The 22,989-nt window shown below is 38.5% G+C and overlaps 2 protein-coding genes across 16 annotated transcripts in view; one reads left to right on the forward strand and one right to left on the reverse strand.

Annotated features, from left to right (window-relative positions):
* LOC136678065 (splicing regulator ARVCF-like) overlaps positions 1–3,507 on the reverse strand; it is a 293,541-nt gene extending 290,034 nt beyond the window's left edge. For all 9 annotated transcript variants that reach the window (XM_066655878.1, XM_066655873.1, XM_066655872.1 and 6 more), the window contains exon 1: positions 3,316–3,507. The gene's annotated coding sequence lies outside the window, so the exon portion shown is untranslated. The remainder of the gene's footprint in view (positions 1–3,315) is intronic.
* Positions 1–22,989, forward strand: part of LOC136678068 (transport and Golgi organization protein 2 homolog) — a 39,786-nt gene that overhangs the window by 2,569 nt on the left and 14,228 nt on the right. For 4 of the 7 annotated variants that reach the window (XM_066655881.1, XM_066655885.1, XM_066655886.1 and 1 more), the window contains exons 1-5: positions 5,247–5,379; positions 6,185–6,311; positions 14,686–14,774; positions 18,013–18,132; positions 20,072–20,186. In XM_066655881.1, coding sequence (XP_066511978.1) covers positions 6,256–6,311; positions 14,686–14,774; positions 18,013–18,132; positions 20,072–20,186 — 380 coding nt within the window. In that variant the 5' untranslated portion in view covers positions 5,247–5,379; positions 6,185–6,255. The other 3 variants (XM_066655882.1, XM_066655884.1, XM_066655883.1) reach the window with 3 other exon arrangements.

Raw genomic sequence — 22,989 nt, forward strand, 5'->3', positions numbered from 1 at the left:
CCAAATAAAAAGACACTCATGATGGAAGAAAAGAGGATAAATCAATGTGAGCGTTTCTGTTGGGGCGGTATCAAATCCAATCAGCCATGAACCCGCAGATGCCAGGGTTAAGTGTATTGCAGCGGATTTGAGGGAAATAATAAAGCACCTGGGTTTCATCATTAAACATCCTGGTGTTACAGAAGATTCTGCTTCTGTTGAAAGTCATCTGAGGTCAAGATAAGCTTGGTAAAAGACAGCTAAACTAACCAAATGTTTCACTGACGAAATATTATTCATATTGCAAGATGAGTCCATAGAAAATCAAGAAACTAAATGGGACTGAATGGGCCTGAGGTCACAAGTGTTGTGTTCTGTTGCTCCTAAACTGTGCTCTCTGGAGTGATAGAGCACCCTCAAACTGATTCAAGAGGAGTTGGAGTGGTATTTTTTCATCCATCATCAGTCCCTGTCCTCACTACTGTTTATGTGGCTGAACTGCAATTATATCCTCACAGAGGAGTACAGAATGTAACTGTGCCAAAGAAAAATAAACTGACATATTAATTTCCTTGATGTCAGAAGAAACATTTGACAATCAGGTGACTTCCTGCTACAGGGCATAGTACTTCAGCTGGTTAAAATGCTATGGTTAACAGGAAAATGCGGTTGCTTGCATATCATCAACACCAACATCAAGGTCAGTGTGATGCTTTCACTCCAGATAACTCATAAAATGTCATGTGTATTCATATTCATAATTCATTTTATTATTTATATGTTTGTTTTTTTCCCCTTTCACTACTGAAATTATTTAGCTTTATCTTAATTTATCTAGTTGTCATCTTAGGGCTTTTGGTTTGTTTGTTTGTTTTTAACGTGGGTGGGTGTTAATATTAAAAACTGAGGCAGCCCATCATTTGCTTGTGCAGCCTTGCATGATTGTTCAAAATCATCGTCTAATTCCTCAATAAAACACACATATATATGATTTTCAAATAAAATGGACACCCTATAAATGTTGCCGCTGGTAAAATCATTTGAAAGTATCTCAGAAAAAGGGAAAGAAAACAAACAAAGTGATCCTTTATCTAATGAAGTCTCGGACTTAAAGCCCAGATTAATAAACGAAACATTTGTTGACATATAAGAAGAATTAGTTAACAGGAAAAGATAGTAACATGACCAACAATACAATAGATGGATAGAATAAGAGAAATTATTTATCAATGGTAGCATCTCAAAGCCTAAGGGTCCTCAATAGAATAGTCCTCTGAAGACAGTGACAGTTCTCTCAAACAGAACAGTCTAAAGAGGCAGCATGGAGCAGTCACTCAAAAGTATTCGCCATCTGCAGCTGCGATGCAAAAGAATGTGAATAAATTCAGCATTAAACTTAAATTTCTATGTAGAAGTAGAATATATGTTTCATAGGACTACTACAGCAATTCAATATATATATATAAACAGTAGGGGCAATATACAATAAGTTAAGTGGCTTTTTCATGACGTACATGCGCACTGAGTTCGGGCAAACGAAGTACATGAAGACTACATACATTTCATGCCTGTATATGAAAGACCTTTACATTAGAACAGGCTTCAGTGACGTAACTGCCCAAAAATGCATCTGTGGCCGTGGGAGGCTGCAATTAAGAAGCCTAAAGTCCCAAGCAGAATAACTGATAACTGTTTGGGGCATTTTTGTTGTTTTACTTTATCCTCGGGGGCAGCCATGGCCTAGAGAAGCAAGACTGCGGCTGGTCGCCAGTTCAATTCCAGGCCCAGGGACCAGCAAGAGAAAATATCCACAGCTGATATATCTAAAAATATTCACAACATATATTCAAGGCACTTAACCCCCAAACTACTCCCCGGGTGCCAAGGTGGTTGGCAGCATACTGCTCTGGTTTCGTGTGTGTTCACTGCCCCTAGTGTGTGTGAAGGACTGCTCACTAATGTGTGTTTGTGTGTTCACTACCACGGATGAATCAAATGCAGAGAAGCATTCCCCAAGGGAATATTTGTACTTTTTTCATTCTTCTTCCCCTATACTACATACATAATAAGAACATTTTTGTAAAGGTTATTTTTATATATTTTAATCTTATCAAGTAGAATTTGCATGTGTCTACACTAAATGTAGAAAACCTATGCATACAATGACTTTCATCCCAGACATCTTGCTGTCTATAGAGAATGGGGGTGAGGTAATTGTATGTATAAAAGGCCTGTAGTTCCTACATGGAAAAATTAATAATGTATCAAAACATACATTATCTGAGAATGTGCAGTTAAACCATGTGTAAAAAAAACACTTTCCCCACAGTCATTATGGATGGCATGGCCATTAACAACTTCAGAGCACTCAAAAAACAACAAATAATCAGTTAAATGAATTGATGTTAACTACAATACCGTGTTGAAAAACCGAACCATCGCGATAAAGCTGAGGCTCAGAATCGCCTCATCCTTCTGTGGACTCAAACTGTATTTACTACGTTGTTTTACAGCAGAACCACTGGCTTGAGGGGGAATATAAGGTCGTGGGTCAGCATTAATCCTCCTTAGAGATATAAAATTAACGTTAATACCATCAGTAATGACCAATAAATGACAATTACAAACGTTAATAACAGCCTGCTACAAAACATATCACAATGGCCTAAAAGCTGTAGATGCAGCCGTATTCAACTGTAAACAATGACATTTTGCAATTTCGAAGGCGGGAAAAATATGATTAACTTCCATTTCCCTCAAAAGAAATCACGAAATCGGTACGTTTTAGCACCTCGTTCATTTTTACGCTAGAGTTGAAGGGAAGGCGGGTAAACTTGGCAACGTCAGCTCCTCTCGCGCTGCCCTAGCAACCAGCGCAACGTTCCAAACTCACTCCACAACAGTCTTCACCAAAACAACTAAACTAACTACCTAAATAAAATAATACAAATTAAACTTCCCATAATACAATCATATTCAATTCGTGTAAAGCGCGCAAAAATCCCTGACAAAAACGTCTGATAACTGCCAGGAACAATAAAAAATTAATAATTTAATTATTGATTCATTTTTCTTCAGTGTTTATGGTTTTTGGTCATAACATCCTGCGACATTAAAATAATTTGTTAATAAATATGAATAAATTACTCATTCAAATTCCTCAATTTAATTTTGCTTACGTTCGGGTATTAATTAAAATGCATAATAAAATTATAAAAAATTATTTCAAAATATGTGATGCAAATGCAACTCGTAACTAACATGAGTGATAAAAGTCATTTAACACTAAAAATAATAATATATATAAAAATCCAATCATCAACATACGTTGCTTACCGCCACAAAAATAACCAAACGCCGCTCTTTCTTCCAATACAACGACCCGTTTATGCTCCAGCAGCTCTCGGACTTACAGCTTTTCTTTCAAAAGTGGTTCTTATTTCCAAACATGTGGCGGTGGTGAAGGTTGTAAAACCCCGAACCGCGCGCCTCCTCTCTCCGCAGCGACAACAACAGGCGCGTGGAGAGAGATCAGAAAGCCCTCAGCTCCTCTAAGCCCCGCCCACCACAACCAAGCCCCGCCCACCACAACCAAGCCCCGCCCACCACAACCAAGCCCCGTCCGCTACTACTCTGTCGCCTTCTAGGAACGCGGCTCCGCTCTCTGATTGGCCAGTTTCTCACTTTAATCACAGTGGCACTTGGTAGGTCGCTTCTCATTGGCTGAAATGCGCTGTCAATCAATCTAAACAACGCTGTTCGTTGAAATTCAGCTGCAACAATGACTGTTGAAAAATCATTATTGTTATCTAGTAATCAGCATACATTCAATCTCTCTGTTTCTATTTTACTGGATTTTACAGGATAAATGGATTTTTTCCTTTTGGCTTAACTTGGATGGAAAAGCACTCCCACTTTTCTACTCCCTCTTATTTTCTCTGAGCCAATGTTTTGGGAACATTTGGACTAGTTGTTTGTCATTTGTGTGAGTCTCTGGGTGGGTACAGTGGCCCTCCCTCTCCTCCAACCCTTCAGTGGAACGCCAATAATGTTCTCCTTCAAACAAGTTGAGCCGTTGATTGATGTTGCATTGCTAGTCTGCTAGTGGATGCACTGCCTTCCATCTGCGAGTGGCAGATTAAAAAGTAGGCTACCGATGCTTAATATACTGCAGAGGAAGCAGCTGCCAGCCTTCACAGCCCAGTTTGATAGCACTAAGTGATTTCAACCTAATGGATCAAAAGGGAAATTACAAGATTTTTATTTTCTAGAAAATTTTAATCTAGACAATTTTAATGATAGACCATTAATAGATTTGGGAAACATGTCACTGTCCTACAAAATATTTGATTGTATAATTGTGTATGATTTGTAGCTCAGCACTTACAATTATTCATAGAAATCATCATATGATTACCATAATATTTACATTACTGACTGGTATAGTGGTGCAACATATAATATTATTGCGATATTGTTTCAGAGTCCCGGGGTACTCGATTGTTGTTTTGGGTGACTGTCAGTGAAGAGTTTAGTGAGTTCTCATAATGTCTGTCTGGGATTCTTCTGGATGTTCTGTTTTCCTGCCCTTATTCAAAAACAATTTTGGGTGGTCAATTTAAAAAAAAAAATGTTTGACTGTGCAGTGCCCTGCAATGGACAAATGCCCTGTCCAGAGTGTTTCCTATCTTCTGCACAGTAATTCTAGTTGGATCTGGAATGAAGAGGTTGCAAAAGATGAATAAATGAATCAATTAAATAAGTATTGATAGCACTACATTAACTGAACTTTAACCACAGCCATGGCCTTGATAGGGAAGCGAGTTTGAGGCTGCAGGGTCGCCGGTCACCTGCTAGGAAAAATTCATTCACATTGCCCTTGAGCAAGGCACCTAACCCCCAAACTGTTCCCCAGGTGCTGAGGTGGTTGGCAGCCCCCTGTGTGTGTTTGTGTGTTCACTACCACAGATGGGTCAAATGCAGAGAAGCAATTTCCCTTTGGGGATCAATAAAAGTGTTTCTTCTTCTTCTTCTTCTTCTTCTTCTTATTATTATTATTATTATTATTATTATTATTATTATTAAAACTTGAAAAAAAATTACTGACTTTTCTCCCATTTTCAACTTAAATATTAAATTTAATATTCTACGTCAGTTACGACTATAATAATAATAATAATAATAATGTTTGGGGGACGATATTGAAATTAAAAGCAATAATAAATCGAAGGTGGATCCAGGAGTTACTCTGATTGGTGAAACGAGTTGATGCGTTCAGCCAATCAGAGCGCAGGATTTTGGCACGCGACCTCAGAACCAAAACACCGAGAGGGTGGAGATCTGCTCCATTTCGCGTTTTTAATGAAAATTGCTGCGATGAAGTGATCCGCAGATGGATCCGTGAGTAACCTCACTAAACGGCCCTTTCACTGCTGACGTATGAACAGATAGACTGGTTTCCCCGCGGAGAGATCAGAGAGATTTCAAAGCTAAGCTTAGTGTCATGCTAGCTCTGCTGTTAGCTGTCAGTCAGATTTGATCTCTGAGAGTCTGTAATATTGCGTGTACGAAATTAAATCAGCAATTCTCTTATTGGACATGTTACAAACGGTTGCTCAGACGTTTCTTGGGAGACACACAATCCATATACATGTTTCCCAGACACTTGTAGCTAGATACTCATTGTTTGTAGGTCGTTTAGTTTAATATTACAGTTACTGACACTGCAGCGGGACTGTTCTGGAACTCAAGACCTAGGATTACTTTTCTGGTGGGATTTTCAATAAGAGTCATTCAAGTGAAATATGTTTTTAGAGTGTTAAGTCAACGTTGCTGACTACAGCTGTTTATTTCCTACCCAGAGATCCTCTGTGGAACACTGCGCGTCACTTCTCATATCTGTGATGTAGCATCTGAGAGTTAACGCCCTCATAACAAGGGCCGAGCGTCTCCTTAAGGAGCTAGTGCTTAACAATGAAATAATTATGTCTTAGTACAACAATATAGCTCAAATAAATCGGCAGTTAAAATGAATGAATATCAACAATTACAACTAAGTTTCACTAGAACATACATTTCTAAGTGTATTTTTTAACACTGAAATTATGTAATTGTGCAGATTTGTGAACAAAGTCTTAATTATATCCTTCTGTGCTGCAAAAAACGGTCTTTTTAATCATTGTTTATCTTTGTTCCACTTCTGTAGCAGTTAGCACATCTTCACCTCCGACCTCATTCTTTCCTACAAGAAAAACTTCTGGTCTGGGTTATTTCCAAATGTGCATCATCTTCTTCAAGTTTGACCCCCGGCCTGCGTCCAAAAATGCCTACAGGTGAGCTGTTTCAGTGGTCTTAATAGTAGTAGCTCAAGGATTTAACTTATGTCGATATGAAAATGAGCTGAAAGCCTTTAAAACTCTTAAAATCATCCAAGTAAATCTTGACATATAAATTCATGTGCCACGCACACCCATATTACTTCTTGCCCAATAGTTCTGTTACATTCATGCTGTGTCTGAAACTGTGCCCTGTTCACTACATATTGCATTATTTTGGGTTTCCACAATGTTGTAATGTGTCCAAAAGCATAGTGCACTCAAACAATCTTACAGTGCACTGCAATACATAGTGTATAATAGTTCTACCCTAGAGGATAGTGGATACACACAACACACCACATTGTTTGGTTAAAATCCCCTATGAGTGTCTGAAATTGTTCACTCCCCTCCTGAATTCACTTGCCTTCAGTAGTGCACTGTATAGTGAGTAATGCAGGGAATAGTGAGTTGTGAGCCATTTTAAACACAGCTTATGGCTCATTAAGGAAATAACTTGCTCCAAAATGTTTAAATACATCAGAAACTTGGGAAGTTACATAAGCTTTTAGTTTTTGGCTTAAAGGTCTCTCTTTCGTTACTTCAGAGGCATAGGAGCCTGGTTTGGTTTGAGTGGACATAACTACCGGGGGTCTTTTTCCAAGATGGCCGCCTTGTGGACAGACTTTATTATAAAGACTTTGTTAAAAGTCTGTTTGTTAAATTTCAAAACTTTTTATGGTTATTTATTTTATCGCTTGCAATTTGGGCAGAACGTTGATGGATATCTCACTGTTGACAACAGCAGATGTTGCTTGTGTTAAAATGTCTTTGAACTTGAGCTATTTATGCATTTATTGAGCAAAAATAGCTTTACTTGGTTAGTGTGGGCCCAGGTCGCTTCATTAAAGCATTGCCTCATTTCTAGAGATCCTAATTACAGAGGATTTGAGGACACGCTGCGTTGAATATTAATGAACGTATACCATGGTTTGATGGGACAAAATAGAGCTGAGAGTGCTATAGAGTACCCAGTTTGACCTCACTCACAGATCTGAGCCACCGTGAGAGCATCAGTTTGCAGGAAAATACTGCTTTTTGCATTTGCTGACCATAATTAGAGCAGTTGGGATGAAATGCCTAGAACACACTCATGTCTAGAACTGTAGTACACCCAGCAACAGCACAGACACAGAAGTCAATCAGATGCGCCTTTTGATAAGGGACACACTGCGCCAGCCACAGGAGCTAAAGATATCCATGCTCAAGGCTAAGTATCAGCAAGAGGAGAATGAAAACCCCAGCACTGGACTGTAGAGTGGTGGAACTGTGTTCTATAAAGCCATTAAGCTCAGTTTCACTGCCCCAAAGTCGTACTAGTCCAGGAAATTCATGAATGTGTTGAAAAATGCCGTTTATGTCAGTGTTACTGGTGATTTGCCAATGGGTGGAATGTGGAATTGAGAAACTTTCAGGCAATGGGAGTGCCTTGCTTGGGCTGGTAGCTGGGGATAACACCAGGAAGGTTGTGTGTGGTTATTGGAAGCTAGCATTACAGTTATGAACTGTTCTAACAATGTTGGACTATAATAAGCTTTATTAGGTTGTAACGATCTTTATCAATCACTGTTGTGGTCCCACAGGTTGTAATTGCATCAGAGTCGAGCCTACATCAAGTTAGTCATGGTTCCCTACTGCATTAGATGACACTCCAAGGAGCGTATCATCTAATCAACAATGTTTTAGCCAGGGATCTTCCTTTCCAGCTCCTGAAATGCTGTACAATCTGTTCATATACACAGTTTGGCCAAAGGTAGACAACATTTACCTTTAGTGATTTCCAATACTGGCTCATATTATGACCATAGCAAACCATTGTCTAAAGAATGGGATGCTCTGGAGCAACTGTACATGAGCTTAAGGGCACCATGTCCATTGCCAAATACTGAAAAGCAGCGTATAAAGCTTCCCATAATGGACGTTCTCTGGAGTGATGGAGCTCCATGCTTGGCAGCAACGACCTAAAATTCAAGCTACAATTTTCTCAGTGAAAGGGTTGTTGTGATTATCTTTAATGATATTACATTATTAATTGAAAATAGTTTATCATATTTTATATTGCTTGTTTTAAAATGCAGTAAGCTAATATTAAACATATTTTACCCCACTATAAAGTCCCTAAGATTAATCATTATACTTGTGATAATATTAAATTTACTTTTATAGTGGACTTAATTTAATTCATTTATTTTCTGTAACTGCTTCATCCTGTTCACGGCCGCGGTGCGTCCAGAGCCTACCTAGAATAATTAGGAGCAATGTTGGAACACACCCTGGACAGGGAGGTAGTCCATCACTGGTCGTCACCCAGTCACTCACACCTATGGGCTGTTATGCGCAGCCAACATGGGTTTTTGGACTGTGGAAGAAAAGTAAAGCACATCGAGGAAACCCATCCAGGGAGAACACACCAAACTCACCCATTTGTATTCCCTGAGTTTTTCCTTCTGCTTCCTGAGTTCTTGTGAGAAGTCCTGGCACAAATCTCTCATGTGGGTGTTTTTTTAATTTTCAGATTGCATTCCCATTGGCTCATGACTTTTTGAGCGACAGCTCAGTGCCCTGGATGTTGCTCAGTGCCCGAAGCGCCGTGATATGTGTATCAGAATACCATGTATGTGTACACACGTTGCTGAGTGATAGACCTGATACTGAATACATTTTTTTCCTCTTCCAGTATTTTAAACAGATACAGCCCATTTTGTTTGAAAAGCAAGTGTATCCCACTACATTTACTGTTATGATAACTATGACCTTCTATGCCTGTTTATAATAATAAGACATACTCATTCATTTAGCTTTGCCTCATAAAATGCAGTGATGGCAGTGGACTTTGAAGTAGTTTAACTGAACTGAAATTGTTAGCGTTCATTAAAGAAACAGGAGCATCCCTCTCTCTGTGCAGCTTCTTGTTTGTTCTGTTTCTTTTCTCCAGCATGTTCTCCTCCACAGAATTTATGTAACAAAAAATGCAAATACAACAGTTGTCAAAACACAGAGTGAACTCTGATCTTCAAAATATACTTTGATCATTATTTTCTGTCAGTGATTGTGGAAAAGGGAAAGACTAACTACTATTGTTACCACAACAGGAACAGCGCTCTCCTATAAACAGCATTTTACAAATAAAGAGAAATAAACACTAATCTCTGTGTATTTACCTCATACTGGTGTCTGTTAACGATAGATAAACAGGTTTGTGGTCCTCAGTAAAAGTTGTCATGACTTGTGTTAGACCAAGAAATTGCCTAAACATATCTACATTGATATCTTTAGCTGTAAATAAACACAATTTGCAGGTAATTGAGCTGTTTAAATCTCAGGGAGCGCACACTAAACTCAGGGAGTACACAGAATAACTCAAACTAAAACAGGGAGTGCATGCAAACGATTAGAGCACACAAAACAACACAGGGAATTCAGCAAAATAAAAGAAGTGCACACAACACAGGGAGTGCACAAAAGTCTCAAAGCGCATACACACAATACAACACAAGATGGGTGCATGCAAAACTCAGTGTGTTCACAAAAATACTCAGGGAGCACAAATGTTAGGGCTTGCTAATTAGTTTGCCAGTTATAAGTTTACATATAAAATTACGTTTTTCTGTTTGAAGCTTGGGCAGCACGGTGAAGCAGCAGGTAGTGTCGCAGTCACACAGCTCCAGGGACCTGGAGGTTGAGGGTTCAAGTCCCGCTCCGGGTGACTGTCTGTGAGGAGTTTGTTGTGTTCTCCCTGTGTCAGTGTGGGTTTCCTCCGGGTGCTCCGGTTTCTTCCCACAGTCCAAAAACACGTTGGTAGGTGGATTGATGACTCAAAAGTGTGTGTGAGTGAATGTGTGAGTGTGTGTTGCCCTGTGAAGGATTGGCACCCCCTCCAGGGTGTGTTTCCGCCTTGCACCCAGTGATTCTGGGTAGGTTCCAGCCCCACTATGACTCTGAATTGGATAAGCAGTTACAGACAATGAATGAATGAATGTTTGATTCTTTAAGGCACAAATCAAATTCCACAGAAGAGGAGCTAACTGTTAACCAAAGCAAAATTCATTAGGTTTGTGCACATTTGGGTCTAACCAATCATGAGACAAGAGAGCTAATTCTAGGTTTTGGAGAAAATCCCATTCCAAGAAAGCCTAGAAGATGCTACACTCAAAAGGTCTTAGCAAGGATTTAGAAATAAAAGCCCAAGCTAATCATGAGTTAGCACTGGTTCCCACTGGTATATGACCCAGTGAAACCTTTCTAATGTTGACTCATTAGCTCTGCTTTCTGTTTACACATGGGGATACTAGCCTCACATGATCAGAAACAGTTCTGTACCATTAGCCCTAGCACATTGTGGTTGACCCTGATTTTCTCAAAGGAGTTTATTTACATTTGAAGAAGAAAAAAATAATAATCCTTGGCAAGTGAGCTTAATTGGGCTAGGTGCCTGAATGCCCCAAAGAATGATAGGGCTTTAGAAGAGGGTGGTCCAGCTTAGATCTGCTATGATTTCAAGCCTGTATAAATAAAACCAAGCTAGGAGCTAGGAGCTAGGTATTATCTCAGTCATCTCACAAAATCCAAAAATGCAACAGTTTATTTAAATGCATCTAAGTATAGATGTGTTTTTAGCCCTTTGTGGCCACCTGTGGGTTTTACAATATGCTTTCAGCTTCTTAGATTAAAATGATGATTTAAACATATTTACACCCCTTTCCCTAAATTAACTTCATTAATGAAGTTTGATGTGTGAAGTTAGGCTACAAGGCCAAAGAATGTAAAAGTAGTAAAAGCTTGCACCCCATTAATTGCCATTCTGCGTAGAGCATGCCTAAATCATCACGTCTGCATGCAAACTAACTTTTATAAAATGCAATAAAACATCTTAATGATAACTTATGAATATTACAAATTTCACTCCAAAAAATACACAAATGTAAAAATGATGAAGGTTTTATTGAAATAAAAAATGAAAGACATACTGAATGAAACAATTTGAATAAAAAAGTATGAATAATATACATGTTTAAGATCTTTGGTAGATTGGGCAAATTATAAAAGAACACATATTAAAGGAGAGGTCTACGACTGTGGGAAAGCGCTCTTTGTTTTGTTTACGTTCAGAAGCTCTGCGTCTTTTAAGGTGAAACAGTAGGTTTGCGGTGAGGCAAATGACTTTTGTTTGTACATGGATGAAACTGAACTTGTGAGTTTTTATTCACTATTTGAATTACCACAGAAACTTATTTGTAACCCAAGTTTAGTTTTAAAGCACTTTAGTTAATGCAGTTAGCCGTCTTTGGAATTTGGAGACATTCTATCTTAAGTGATCCAAAACATCAAAAATAAGTCAATATTACCCACATGTGGAGCAGGAATAGCGCAATATCCCCATCTTGGTTCATGCTTTTCAATGTTTGTTGTTCTCTCCATTGCCTAAAAAACTCCAGATACTTTTGATCTACCATGAGCGGAGAGAGAGTAAGCCTAGCATACTGGACAAAGACAGTTTGATATTTTTTTACCTGTTTAAAGACTCTGGTGGTTGTAAACACATTAGACCAGTTTCAAGCATGCAAACAGACTGTAAATCAGGAAAATGGTGAGGAAACATATTATAAATTTAAAAAAAAACTTTTCTAATTATAATCATGAATGATACCTTTTAAGGTTAAAAAAATCTATTAAAATGGCATTTATTTGTGTACCTAGCGCTACTACCAACCCACAAAGCCAAATTATACCACCTAGTCCAGGTTTTATTGGCTGCTCTGCTTCTGATAACAAGTGCTGAAATTTTCAAAATTGTAGAATTCTGCTCACTCACTTTTCAATACTGTACACTTGTGTTGGGATGCACAGTGACTCAATGTTGTTGAAAGGAACAGGTGCAGAAACTAGTTATTTTAAGAAAGGGCTGTTCAGACAGGGGAAGATGTTTGATCCTTGTGGTATTTTGAACAAAGCTTGTAACAGACATTTCATTAAAGGAGCAATATATAATATTTTTACCTTAATATTAATATTAAAGTCAAACCTTAAATATTAGTTTGCAAGGAATGGCCTCCCTTGTGGTGCAATTCCTAACCATGACTGAGTGTGCATGTGATGAGTCATTAAAATAAACATGTAAATGTAATGTGATGAAATGGAGAGACAAAACAGATGACTCTATACATGTGATATAGACCATCCCAGAGTTTTCAGAAGGAAAGATGATATCAAATCTCTCTAGTGTAAGTTTGTAAATTTGCTGATATCATTCAAAATATTATAAAGTTATTTCAGTTTAAAAACGGTGGTGCACTGTCGCTTTGTGCTGCATGGTTTTTTTTGGCTAAGATATTGTGAAGCTTGTCTAACCTAACAACAGTAGCTATGAAAGAGCACATGGATAAATTAATTGCGTGGCAGAAAATAAATAGCAAAATGACAACGATATCTTGGTAATTGCTGTTGTATTGTTGGAGGCTAATAGAAGCAGAAAGCTGTGAGTGATACAGCAGTTCCTGCCCATTGTCTCTACAATCGCTAATCAATTGAGGGGCATTACACACTGCTTATTCTAATGAGGATGTGAGAACAAACCTCCACTCTACATGGCACATAGATTCATTAGTATCTCTTCTCTTTCTCACTTTCTCTTTTTCTTCGAATTTCCTTTCTAATAATCGTGTTTGTTCCGTTTCCTTTTTATTTTCTGCCACATTTTTTTCCTTTCCAGTCTTTCACACATTTACATTCTGTTTTACACTATTTCTTTCTAATTGTCATTGAGAACTCTCTCCCATTCCTCTGTCCCCGCTTTTGTACACACTTTCTCTTACACCCACTCTTGCACTCTCTCTCTTGCTGTTTCTAACCGTGTGTCTCTTTTTTTTTTATTCTATTTGATGCCTTTGTCTTTGATGCCGTTCTATTTCTCTTCATCGCCTCTTTTTCTCCTTTCTCTCTCTCTCACCTGACTCTCGTTTTTTGTATCATTTATTTTCTTTTTTCTCTTTTTATCCTATTTTGTATCCAGTCTGTTCCTATTCCAGTCTGTGGTTGGTACCAGTCCATTGTATTTTAGATGGGTCTTATACATTTACGTATACATTGGGAAGTGGGGGAGAGGTAATCTCAGTACCACTGAGATGAAATGGACAGTGACTGTGAACCAATCCTTGTCCAAAACCAGTGTCTGGTGAAACTCTATTAAAGCTGTGCCAGTCAGTCACTTGCTGCAGTGAAGATTAGTGTGAATTCAAGGCTTTGTGGAGGTCACCGGAGTTCCGCCATATTTCAAAACATGTCATAGCAAGTCTTTATGAACCTCACTTTCATATACAGTAACACCATATGTGCCCTAGTAAAGATTGTCTAAAGTTAGCAGAAAAAATGGTGTGTTTAGATTTGTTTCTGAAAGTTGTTTGTGTGTTCGTTCATTCATGAAACTCCAGCCGTGTCTCATTCTACAGATGTGCTACAAAACAGCAATCACTCTCCTGGGGTCCAAGGGTGAAACGCACACACTCACACACCTCAGTTGCTTTGGAGAACAGGCCAACAGCTGCATACATCGCCCACTGAAACTAAAATCCGTGATTATTGAATAACACAGGAACTCATTTTATTCGGCCAATGCCGTATCACAGCAAGCTTCCATAATTAATCAGAACTAATTAGAACCACAATTTTGGCCTGTGCTATTAGTTTATTACACAAGCCTGCCATTAATGCGTTCCATTGCACAGCATGCCCCTTGCATCCCAATCAGGTCTTTCTGTTTTGAAACAGTGGGGTTTATCAGTCCAATAATGTTAGGGGATTTTGTCACTGGGAATGTATCACAGTGGAGCCTGGGATTTGAATCTATAAACTACTGAATACTTGTTCACTTCTTCTACCTCCTTTCTTACTTGACCCTATAAGGGATTATCCCTAATTATGCAACACAGCAGATCCCAGTCAGTTCTGGGATTTAAACCCAGAAATACTCCCTGGGAAAAAGCTTATCTCTCGTAGCTATTGTAATTGATGTTGCTAGGGAAAACGGTCCTGCAATTTCCTAGTCATTCACAGTATTTCTAATCTTTTTAAGCAAGGAGCCCAGTCAGTCCTGGGATTTAAACCCAAAACTACTACCGGTCACCACTGCTACCACTTCTCCACCATTATGGAGCCTTTCAGGAAAAGTTGCAATCTTTTTCCCCCTTCTGTTAAGGCAGCATACTGGAGCCCAGTCATTTCTGGGATTTAACCCAACAATCTTCAGGTTACTACCTTTTCTATTAATAAACTACTGGTCCCCGAATAATAATATAATTCGGTAAAATTGACAACTTCTTCTTCTATTTTTCTACAGGCTCATTTTGGCTGCCAATCGAGATGAGCTCTACAACAGGCCATCCAAAGCTGCAGAATTCTGGGGCAGCAACAAGGAAATACTCAGTGGTAAGAAGACTTTGTTATTGCTAAGAATTGTACTACCTGTCTGCTCTCTAAAACATACTCCCATACAAATACTGTTTCTGTTCAGAATATACGTAATCCCTTATTTCTTTTTTGGCTCATCTAACCTTGGAAAGGTTTACTCACTAAATTTACTCCATTACAATCTGCCAAAATCCTTTATAAAATAATGCTTATGCTGAGAGCATGCATTTCATTTAGTTATATTTAACAGATTATTCATTGGTTTCAATCCTTAAACATAATATGAAATAAAAGTTGAATGCACTGTTAATTAAGCAGGCCTGCAACTGTACAGAGTGTACAGAGATGCACCAGCGCTCAAGAAAAATCATTTGTGTACTGACTTGTGTTAATTCACAGTTTGTCACCTCTATTTTAAAAATCTATAAAACATGGTGAAAACTATGAAAAACCTGTTTTTTTAACTTTGATTAGTATGGCACTGAATCTATACTTGTTTAGAAACCTTTTCACTTTAATTACTAACCTTTAAAACACTAGAATCTGCTCTCAGCGTCTTTAAAATTGCTGTAATGGAACATTGCGTTACTTTAAGTGACTCTGCACCTGCAGATTTGGAAGTCAAAGATGATATTTTTCCATCCAGTTTCATCGGGTACATGTTTACCCTCTGTTCTGCTGAGGGATCATTGGTTTCCATGTCAACAGACTTCATTTGGAAAGAGCTGATGGCTTCAGTTATCTGCATTTGTTATGTTCGCTCAATTAAGACTGAGGCTTTCTGTTGGAAAAGCACAGTGATAAACAGACACAGCTTCTGTTGGAAGACTGATGTTGGAATTAGGGCATGGTGCCTAAATGTGTCTAAAATGTGCCTGTCTATTTTTAGGGACATTTTTTTTGTTTGTTTTTTGAAAATTTTCAAGCAAAGACTCCTAAACACTGAAACACTGAAAACCGGCACAAAAATAACTAAAGATAGAGTAGACTATTTACATGAGTGCATGGCAAAATCTGTGATCTTTGTGTCACAAATATTTAAAGGAAAGTGGTTTATCTTCAGAAAGAGATTCTTTTTGGAGAACAAACTAAAATTTAGCTCATAGTGTACGTTAAACTTATAGGCTGAGTTGAATTTTGTAACTTTGCTGACTATCAAACAAGAAACGGAAGCAGATATAAATGCAAGGTGCAATGTATTAAATTGTATGGAACAAGGAAAACAGAAAACAAGGACTACTAATATCAGGAATATAAATATACAGGCAATGATATATTTAATTTCTTATTTCAATTATATTTAAATACATTTTATTTTAGTGCAAATTTAACAATTTTAAACATTCAGAAGAAACAAAAAATGTATAAACATTTGCTTATTTTGTAAACAACTGTAACTCATCAAGATTCTGACATTGTATAAAAAATATTTATAATATTGATATTTTATTTCCAAACCACCACCACATGACTGAAGTCACTCATATTTTGAGTAAAATTTTGAACACAGAGCAAATTTCCACTGTACGTGTCTCTGTGTCTAAATTATACATGTAACAAATGTACGCCGTATTACATGTAAATGCATGACATCATTACGTAAACATTTTTTTTTGCAATATTATTGCCAACGATACAATATGGCACTACTCATAAATACTGATATTTATAACAGGACAAGGAACTTATCAGAGATATAGTTAAAACTAAACTGAGACAGAGACTAAACAAGATGGAGACGGGTACAAGCCGAAAGCTCAACACGAGTTAAGGCCGAGGTGACCAGATATAGATACTGGACTTTATGTAAAAACAGGGACAGAAAGAGATCAAGGAATATATAGTGAATAAAACACAAAGAAAGACACAGGCTGGGGTCTTATACAGAATGGGAAATCTCTACATAAGTCAGAAATGTAAAATCAAAAAAAGCATATTGTATAGCCTAGTCGAGTAGAGTGGGTACCATGCAATGGAAATGCACAATTGCCAGTTTGCTTTTATTAGCTCACAGATGCCCATGTAGGCCAGCACTGTGCTGAGTTATGAGGGAGTGAGAAGACAATTCTGTGCACCCTGAGAGAGTGAGCACAGTTTTGCACTCATGGACTCTAGGTCCTCAATGGCTGTGACATCACAAGTGATTGGACTCTCAGGCTATAGGGCCAACGTTTTTTGCTCCACTCTGGGTCCCATGTCCCCACACTTTAATGCTCAGCTACATCCACGTATCTTAAAGCTTCCTGTTTAGAACAAAAAAACATTTCCCGTTCTCTGCTGCACCTTTCCAGGCCACTGCAAGATGATAAATGTGATATCTACAGCAACCCGATTAAACCAAAAAATATGATTGCAGTCGCAAACGTTCACCTTAATTGCTTGTTCCCAAGGTGCCCCTAGCCGAACTCTGGCAGTAAACAGCTTGTAATTGACTGATGATGCGTTGTTTGATCCGCAACTGGAGGCAGTGTGCAGGAATCAGTCACTGCCTCTTGTTGTTAGTGAGATCCAGGGTGTCTTGTAGCTTGTTGCTGCCTGTAATCTGAGGGTCAGTGGACAATGTGGTGCTTTAATTGATGACTGCTTTTATGTGAAGCGGCAGAAATGAAGTGTGGTGCTGAAAAAGAAGTTCTTGCATGGTCGAGGAGGAAGAGGGGGTGGAATGTTGATGAATGTAGAGGCAGATGCCAGGTCCAGGGATTCTGGGGAGACTCTGGGTGACAGTGTGAAAATCAGGGCAGATAAGGGGCTGTATCTTCTTGTCCATTTGGATGATAAAAGGAAGTGCTTAAACTGGAAAAAAAGTGCTTAAGCTGAAAAATGTTTGTTTTTAGATATTCTCCTTGATCATATGGATTTGTTAAATCAATACCACACTTGGTTTAACATAATGAAGTTTTTATTAACTGGTACATTTAGATATTGGATGAGAGCCTCAAGACTGAGCAGACTGATCAGAACGTCAGTGTCACAGCTACTCTAAGAGTGATCCACCACCCAAATCATGCCTGCTCTGTGGGGGTCCTGGCCATGACTGTGAATCTGAGCAAACAAATAGACTACAGTTTCTAATTATTATTAACCAAATATGATAATTGTTTGGTGATTTTATGTTTGCCTCTGTTATTGCTCTCATTTTTTTGGAAACTTAGGGGATATTGTCCTACAATTTATACAAAGTTCAGTCTTAGAAGTCAGTTGTATTCTGCTTCTAAAGATAAATGAATGTATAACGTACTTAATTGTGTTTCCTCAGGTCTGGATCTGGAGGAGGGGAAGGAAGGTGGCTCCTGGCTTGGGATCACGAAGCGCGGTAAACTGGCCGCACTAACCAATTACCTGGAGGGTAAAACGAACCCGGATGCCCAGGGGAGAGGTAAGCTTCTCTTATTACTGTCATTTAATCAAACAGCCCACTCACAGCTTAGCTCAGGTGAAAATCTGACATGTCTGTGTGTTGCCTGAGAAACTACCACATATCTCTGAAATTGCTTGTTCCTGAGCTTCTTCCTCAGATGAAGGCTTTTGATGAAGGATTGTGCAACATGTTGGAGGTTTTCCTCTGGAAAAAAAAAAGATAATAATAAACATAAGCAAAGAAACACTGTAATCTACTACTTCCCTAATGGTACTGTAGTTAAATGCTTGCACTGAGCTAATGGTAAATCATAAAAAATTATTTGGCCAACCGTTAAATGACCCTTTGAATCTTTAAAGGGGACATATATCCTACCACTTTTTCAGAAGCCGACACAGTTCACTAGGGTCCTAAACGTCTGTGACATGCTTTGGTCAAAATACCACAAGAAATAAAGAACACAGCACCGTTCTCCCCTGGTCTAAACAGTCCTGTTCAGATTGACAGGTTTTAGCCCACAGCTCAGTTCAGTGCAAGAGCCCAGGAGTGTGGAGCGAGGAGCAGAAGCTTTGGTTTTTAGCCATTTTGTTTATTAGTTCTTGTTTTCTTCATATTTTAATATTTTATCAGCACTCTTTTTTTCCCTCATATATATTATGTGTCCACTTTAACTTACACATTACGTTGACTCTTTCAGTGTAGAAGAAATAGGTTTAAAACAATTTTCTAATTTCTACACTGACTAAAACCTGGAAGCACTACATTGTCAAAGCTTCCTGGGTGATGTTTTTATTTTTTTATTTCCTTTGATTCTCCTCAATGTATATGAACAATCCTGCACGCCATATCTCATGCCAGCTGTTTGCTGCAGATGTGCGCATTGCATTCTCCCATGTTTCGGATGCTTTGCGGCCAGCTGAACATCTGTTTGCTTCCTTTAAGGCTGCCCCTTGTTAACTGACATTTGTAGGGCCTAAACATATGGGATATGGGATTTCCAGGGATACTGTATATGTCCAGACACTCCTTATAATTACTGAATAAGCTGCATTCAGGTTTCATTGTGCATGTATCATCTCTATAGAACATCAGTGTTCAACAGAATAGGATACACTGGAGCAGCAGAATATAAGCCTATAAGGTCCCTATGTTTAATGCCAATTGTCAGGCAGAGAATTAGAATGAGCTAGAGAGCACCAACTTCCAACACTGATGCCTGTGTTTGCTTATGCTTTTTGTGGCTGAATGCAGTCAGATACACACTGCTCACTTGTTTGAATGTGATAATAATTAAAGAAAATGTAAGTTTAGGCCAAGAACATTGGGGAACACGCTCAAATTCTGACCTTTAGTGGGCATTTGTTTTAATGAAATTGCTTATCCAGTGCGAGTGTTTGTGAGTGTTGCTCACTTATTTTATTGATGTAGTTTTATTGTTTTTTTATCAAAATGATGAAATTTTCATCAGAGTCCTCATAACATTGCCATGCAGAAATGTTCTCTTCTTTAATTGATCTACTCCGTTTGGAAGAAGCAACATTGTGTACATTGCAGTTGGTTAGTTATTTATTAATGGCTTGTTGTTTAATATATTTTCATTATTATTTTATTTTGTAATTATTAATATTATTATTATTGTTGATGCTGTTGTTCTGGCCAGTAGGGTCATTTGCTACTGCTCCAGAGTGCCCCATTCTGTTGGTCAGTGTTTCTTTGTAGAGTTTATACAAACTGTCCAAAATTATTACAAAGGGAGTTTATGACATACATTGATAGGGGTTGGATACGTAATGAGAATCATAGGAAGATATGGAAATTGAAAATAGCTCAGTAAATTTTGTGCTTTTGAAATATTTGAAAAATAAACTGTAACATTTGCACATTTTTAACCATGTTGCCCATTCCCTGTAGGGTTTTTGCTGTTGCTGTTAGAGCATGTTTATATATTTATTTTCAGGGTTTTTGGTTTCAAATTTCCTGACCGATGGTTTGGACAGCTTTTCTTATCTGCGCAAGGTAGCATCTGAGGGACACCTGTACAATGGCTTTAATCTCCTCACGGCTGAATTCAGGTAAGAGCTGCATTGGGGCAATAGAACATGAATTTCCAGCTGGAACTGCAGTTGGACCAAGTCTGGAATTGGCAGTGGGGTTTTACAACTGTTTTATCTGTAGAACAGAGATCAGACCAGAATCTGACCAGAATTAATATTGTGGTATCAAATGTGCCAATTTTTACTATCTTGAATACACAGCCTTGCACTTTAGATGTGGATAAAGGTGATTTCCGGAAGTTTGGCATTTTGTACATGACAAAGAGATCAAACCCAATCACTGTCCAATATACTAAAATGTACTAATGAAAGGAATATGACTTGGTGAAAGGACATTTGCATCACTTACATGTTTGAGACTGTGCAGTTAGTTGTTTGCCAAAATGGAAAAGCATTGTTTATATTTTAGAAGGGACGGCACGGTGGCGCAGCAGGTAGTGTCGCAGTCACACAGCTCCAGTGACCTGGGTTCCCACTCCGGGTGACTGTCTGTGAGGAGTTGGTGTGTTCTGCGTGGGTTTCCTCCGCGTGCTCCGGTTTCCTCCCACAGTCTAAAAACACACGTTGGTAGGTGGATTGGCGACTCAAAAGTGTCCGTAGGTGTGAGTGTGTGAGTGAATATGTGTGTCGCCCTGTGAAGGACTGGCGCCCCTTCCAGGGTGTATTCCCGCCTTGCGCCCAATGATTCCAGGTAGGCTCTGGACCCACTGCGAACTGGATAAGCGGCTACAGATAATGAATGAATGAATGAATGAATGAACATTTTAGAATTACAACAGGGTCAATTTGATATTTTATATCTATTTTAAACTGAATGGAAAAATGAAAAATAGCTCAAATGCTTCAAAAGTGAGATAACGTGTGTTTATATAAGACTAACATTACAGTTCAGCAGATACAAAGCTAGGTTGAAAATTTGTTTCTTAACTAACCAACTTGTAAAGTTGATTTAAAGTGGCATGGTAAATACAAATAAGAAGCCAGACCTGTTGCAATGTTTAAGCTAGAATAGAAAGCTTCACTAAATTCTTCTGAATTGTTATACAATTAAATTTTTTTTGTACTGTGATTTTAGACCTATTTTTGCTTAGAGTGTAATTTTTGAAAATGTCAGTATTTGTCAACAATATTTTTGTTTGTTTGTTTTTTGTTTTTCTTCCAAGGATTGACACAGCCCTAGATACTGTGATTTAGTGTTATGCAGGAAATGTATAGCATTTCATTGTGATTCATGGAGTGTAAGGAAATGGTAGTCACTACACTTCAATTCCATTAAGTTTCATTTGTTATAAGCAAACAAAACTCTCAGACAGTGTGCGACAATGTCTTCAGCACTTTGCATGGAATAAAATCTACACCTCTCTCTCTCTCTCTCTCTCTCTCTCTCCCCCTCTCTCCCTCTCTCCCTCCCACCTCCCTATTGGTCTGTGTGTGTGTGTTCTTCTCCTTTGTGATATTGGATGGAGATGAGACAGAGATGATTTCTGTCTGATCTTAGGGGTCCTTGAGAGGGAAACCAGCCGTTGGGCTGGCCACCTGCTCTCCTCTTCTAGGCTCTGGATGAAGCCTAAGAAGCTTGTTTAGAATTCAGCTCCACATCTGTTCTTTCAGATCACTGATTTCTTCAGGGCTTTGTAGGCTCTTGTTTTTTAGATTTTTTTTTTTTACAGTGGGAGTCTTGTTTATCGATGTTTCAAGTAGGCACATGTGTGGAATTGTTGGCAACTCTTGGGATCGTCCCAACACCATTGGTCCTCTGCTATTGAGAAACAAGATGTTATGGTTTGGTAGGAGAACTTAAGAATATCCCAAAAGTGGTCAACTCTCAAGGACAATAAACTAGACCAGGGCTGCTGCTGCTTCTATTCCTTTGGCAGAATCCCTCACACCACCTTGATGGCTCTGTTGAGTATGAATGAAAACAAGCATCTTACTAAATGGAATTCTGTATTGTGTTGGTGGTGTAGGGCTAACACCATTTTACTGGAGCGTAAAGTTTGAAATTTGCTCTTGTTTAGATAGTTGCTAATATTACTAATGTTACTAATATTAGAATACATTACTGTCAGAGAGGTGACTCACTGTGAGAATGGAAATCCCCAGAGGCGTCCCTGTCTTCGGTTGTCTATAGGGTCTCATCATCATCATCCGCCATAGCTTTCTTCCAGTCATTACCCAAAGCTCATGACCGTTAAGTGAGGTGGGGACCTAAATCAACTGGTAATTTGAGATTTTGCTTTATGACTCAGCTCCCTCTTCACCACTACTCTCCGGTGCAATGACTGCATTACTGCAGACGCTGCACTTAACCTACTGTTGATCTTACAGTCACTCTTTCCATCACTTGTGAACAAGACCCTGGGATATTTGAACTCCTCCACTTGAAGTGGGTTCACAGCCCCTACCAGAATAGAGCACGCCATCTTTATATGCGAAATAACCATGGCGTCAGACTTGGAGGTCTACAGGATATAGAGTGAATGAACAACCCAGAATGAATAACAGCTAGTAAGATGTGGATAGATTGATCTGATACTATTTCTTAATACTTAATGACCCCAGCTAGCATTAATTTATCTGCCCAGAAAACACTTGTCTTTGCTTCATTTACAGAAGTAGCAGTGAGTTTCTCTGAAAAGAAAAATTCAAAGAAACATGTAAAAATAAATAAGCAAATAAAGCAAATGAAGAAAAAGAGCCACTGTTTGTGATTGTTTTAGGTTTGTTTATGAACCTCAAACTCAAAGACTTCTCAGGGCTTTTTTATTGTCCTTTTTTATGTTTTTCACTTATTGTGTTTTTGTACTCTTGGGACTTTGGA

The sequence above is a fragment of the Hoplias malabaricus genome, chromosome Y (genome assembly GCF_029633855.1).
Source record: "Hoplias malabaricus isolate fHopMal1 chromosome Y, fHopMal1.hap1, whole genome shotgun sequence".
NCBI lineage: Eukaryota > Metazoa > Chordata > Actinopteri > Characiformes > Erythrinidae > Hoplias > Hoplias malabaricus.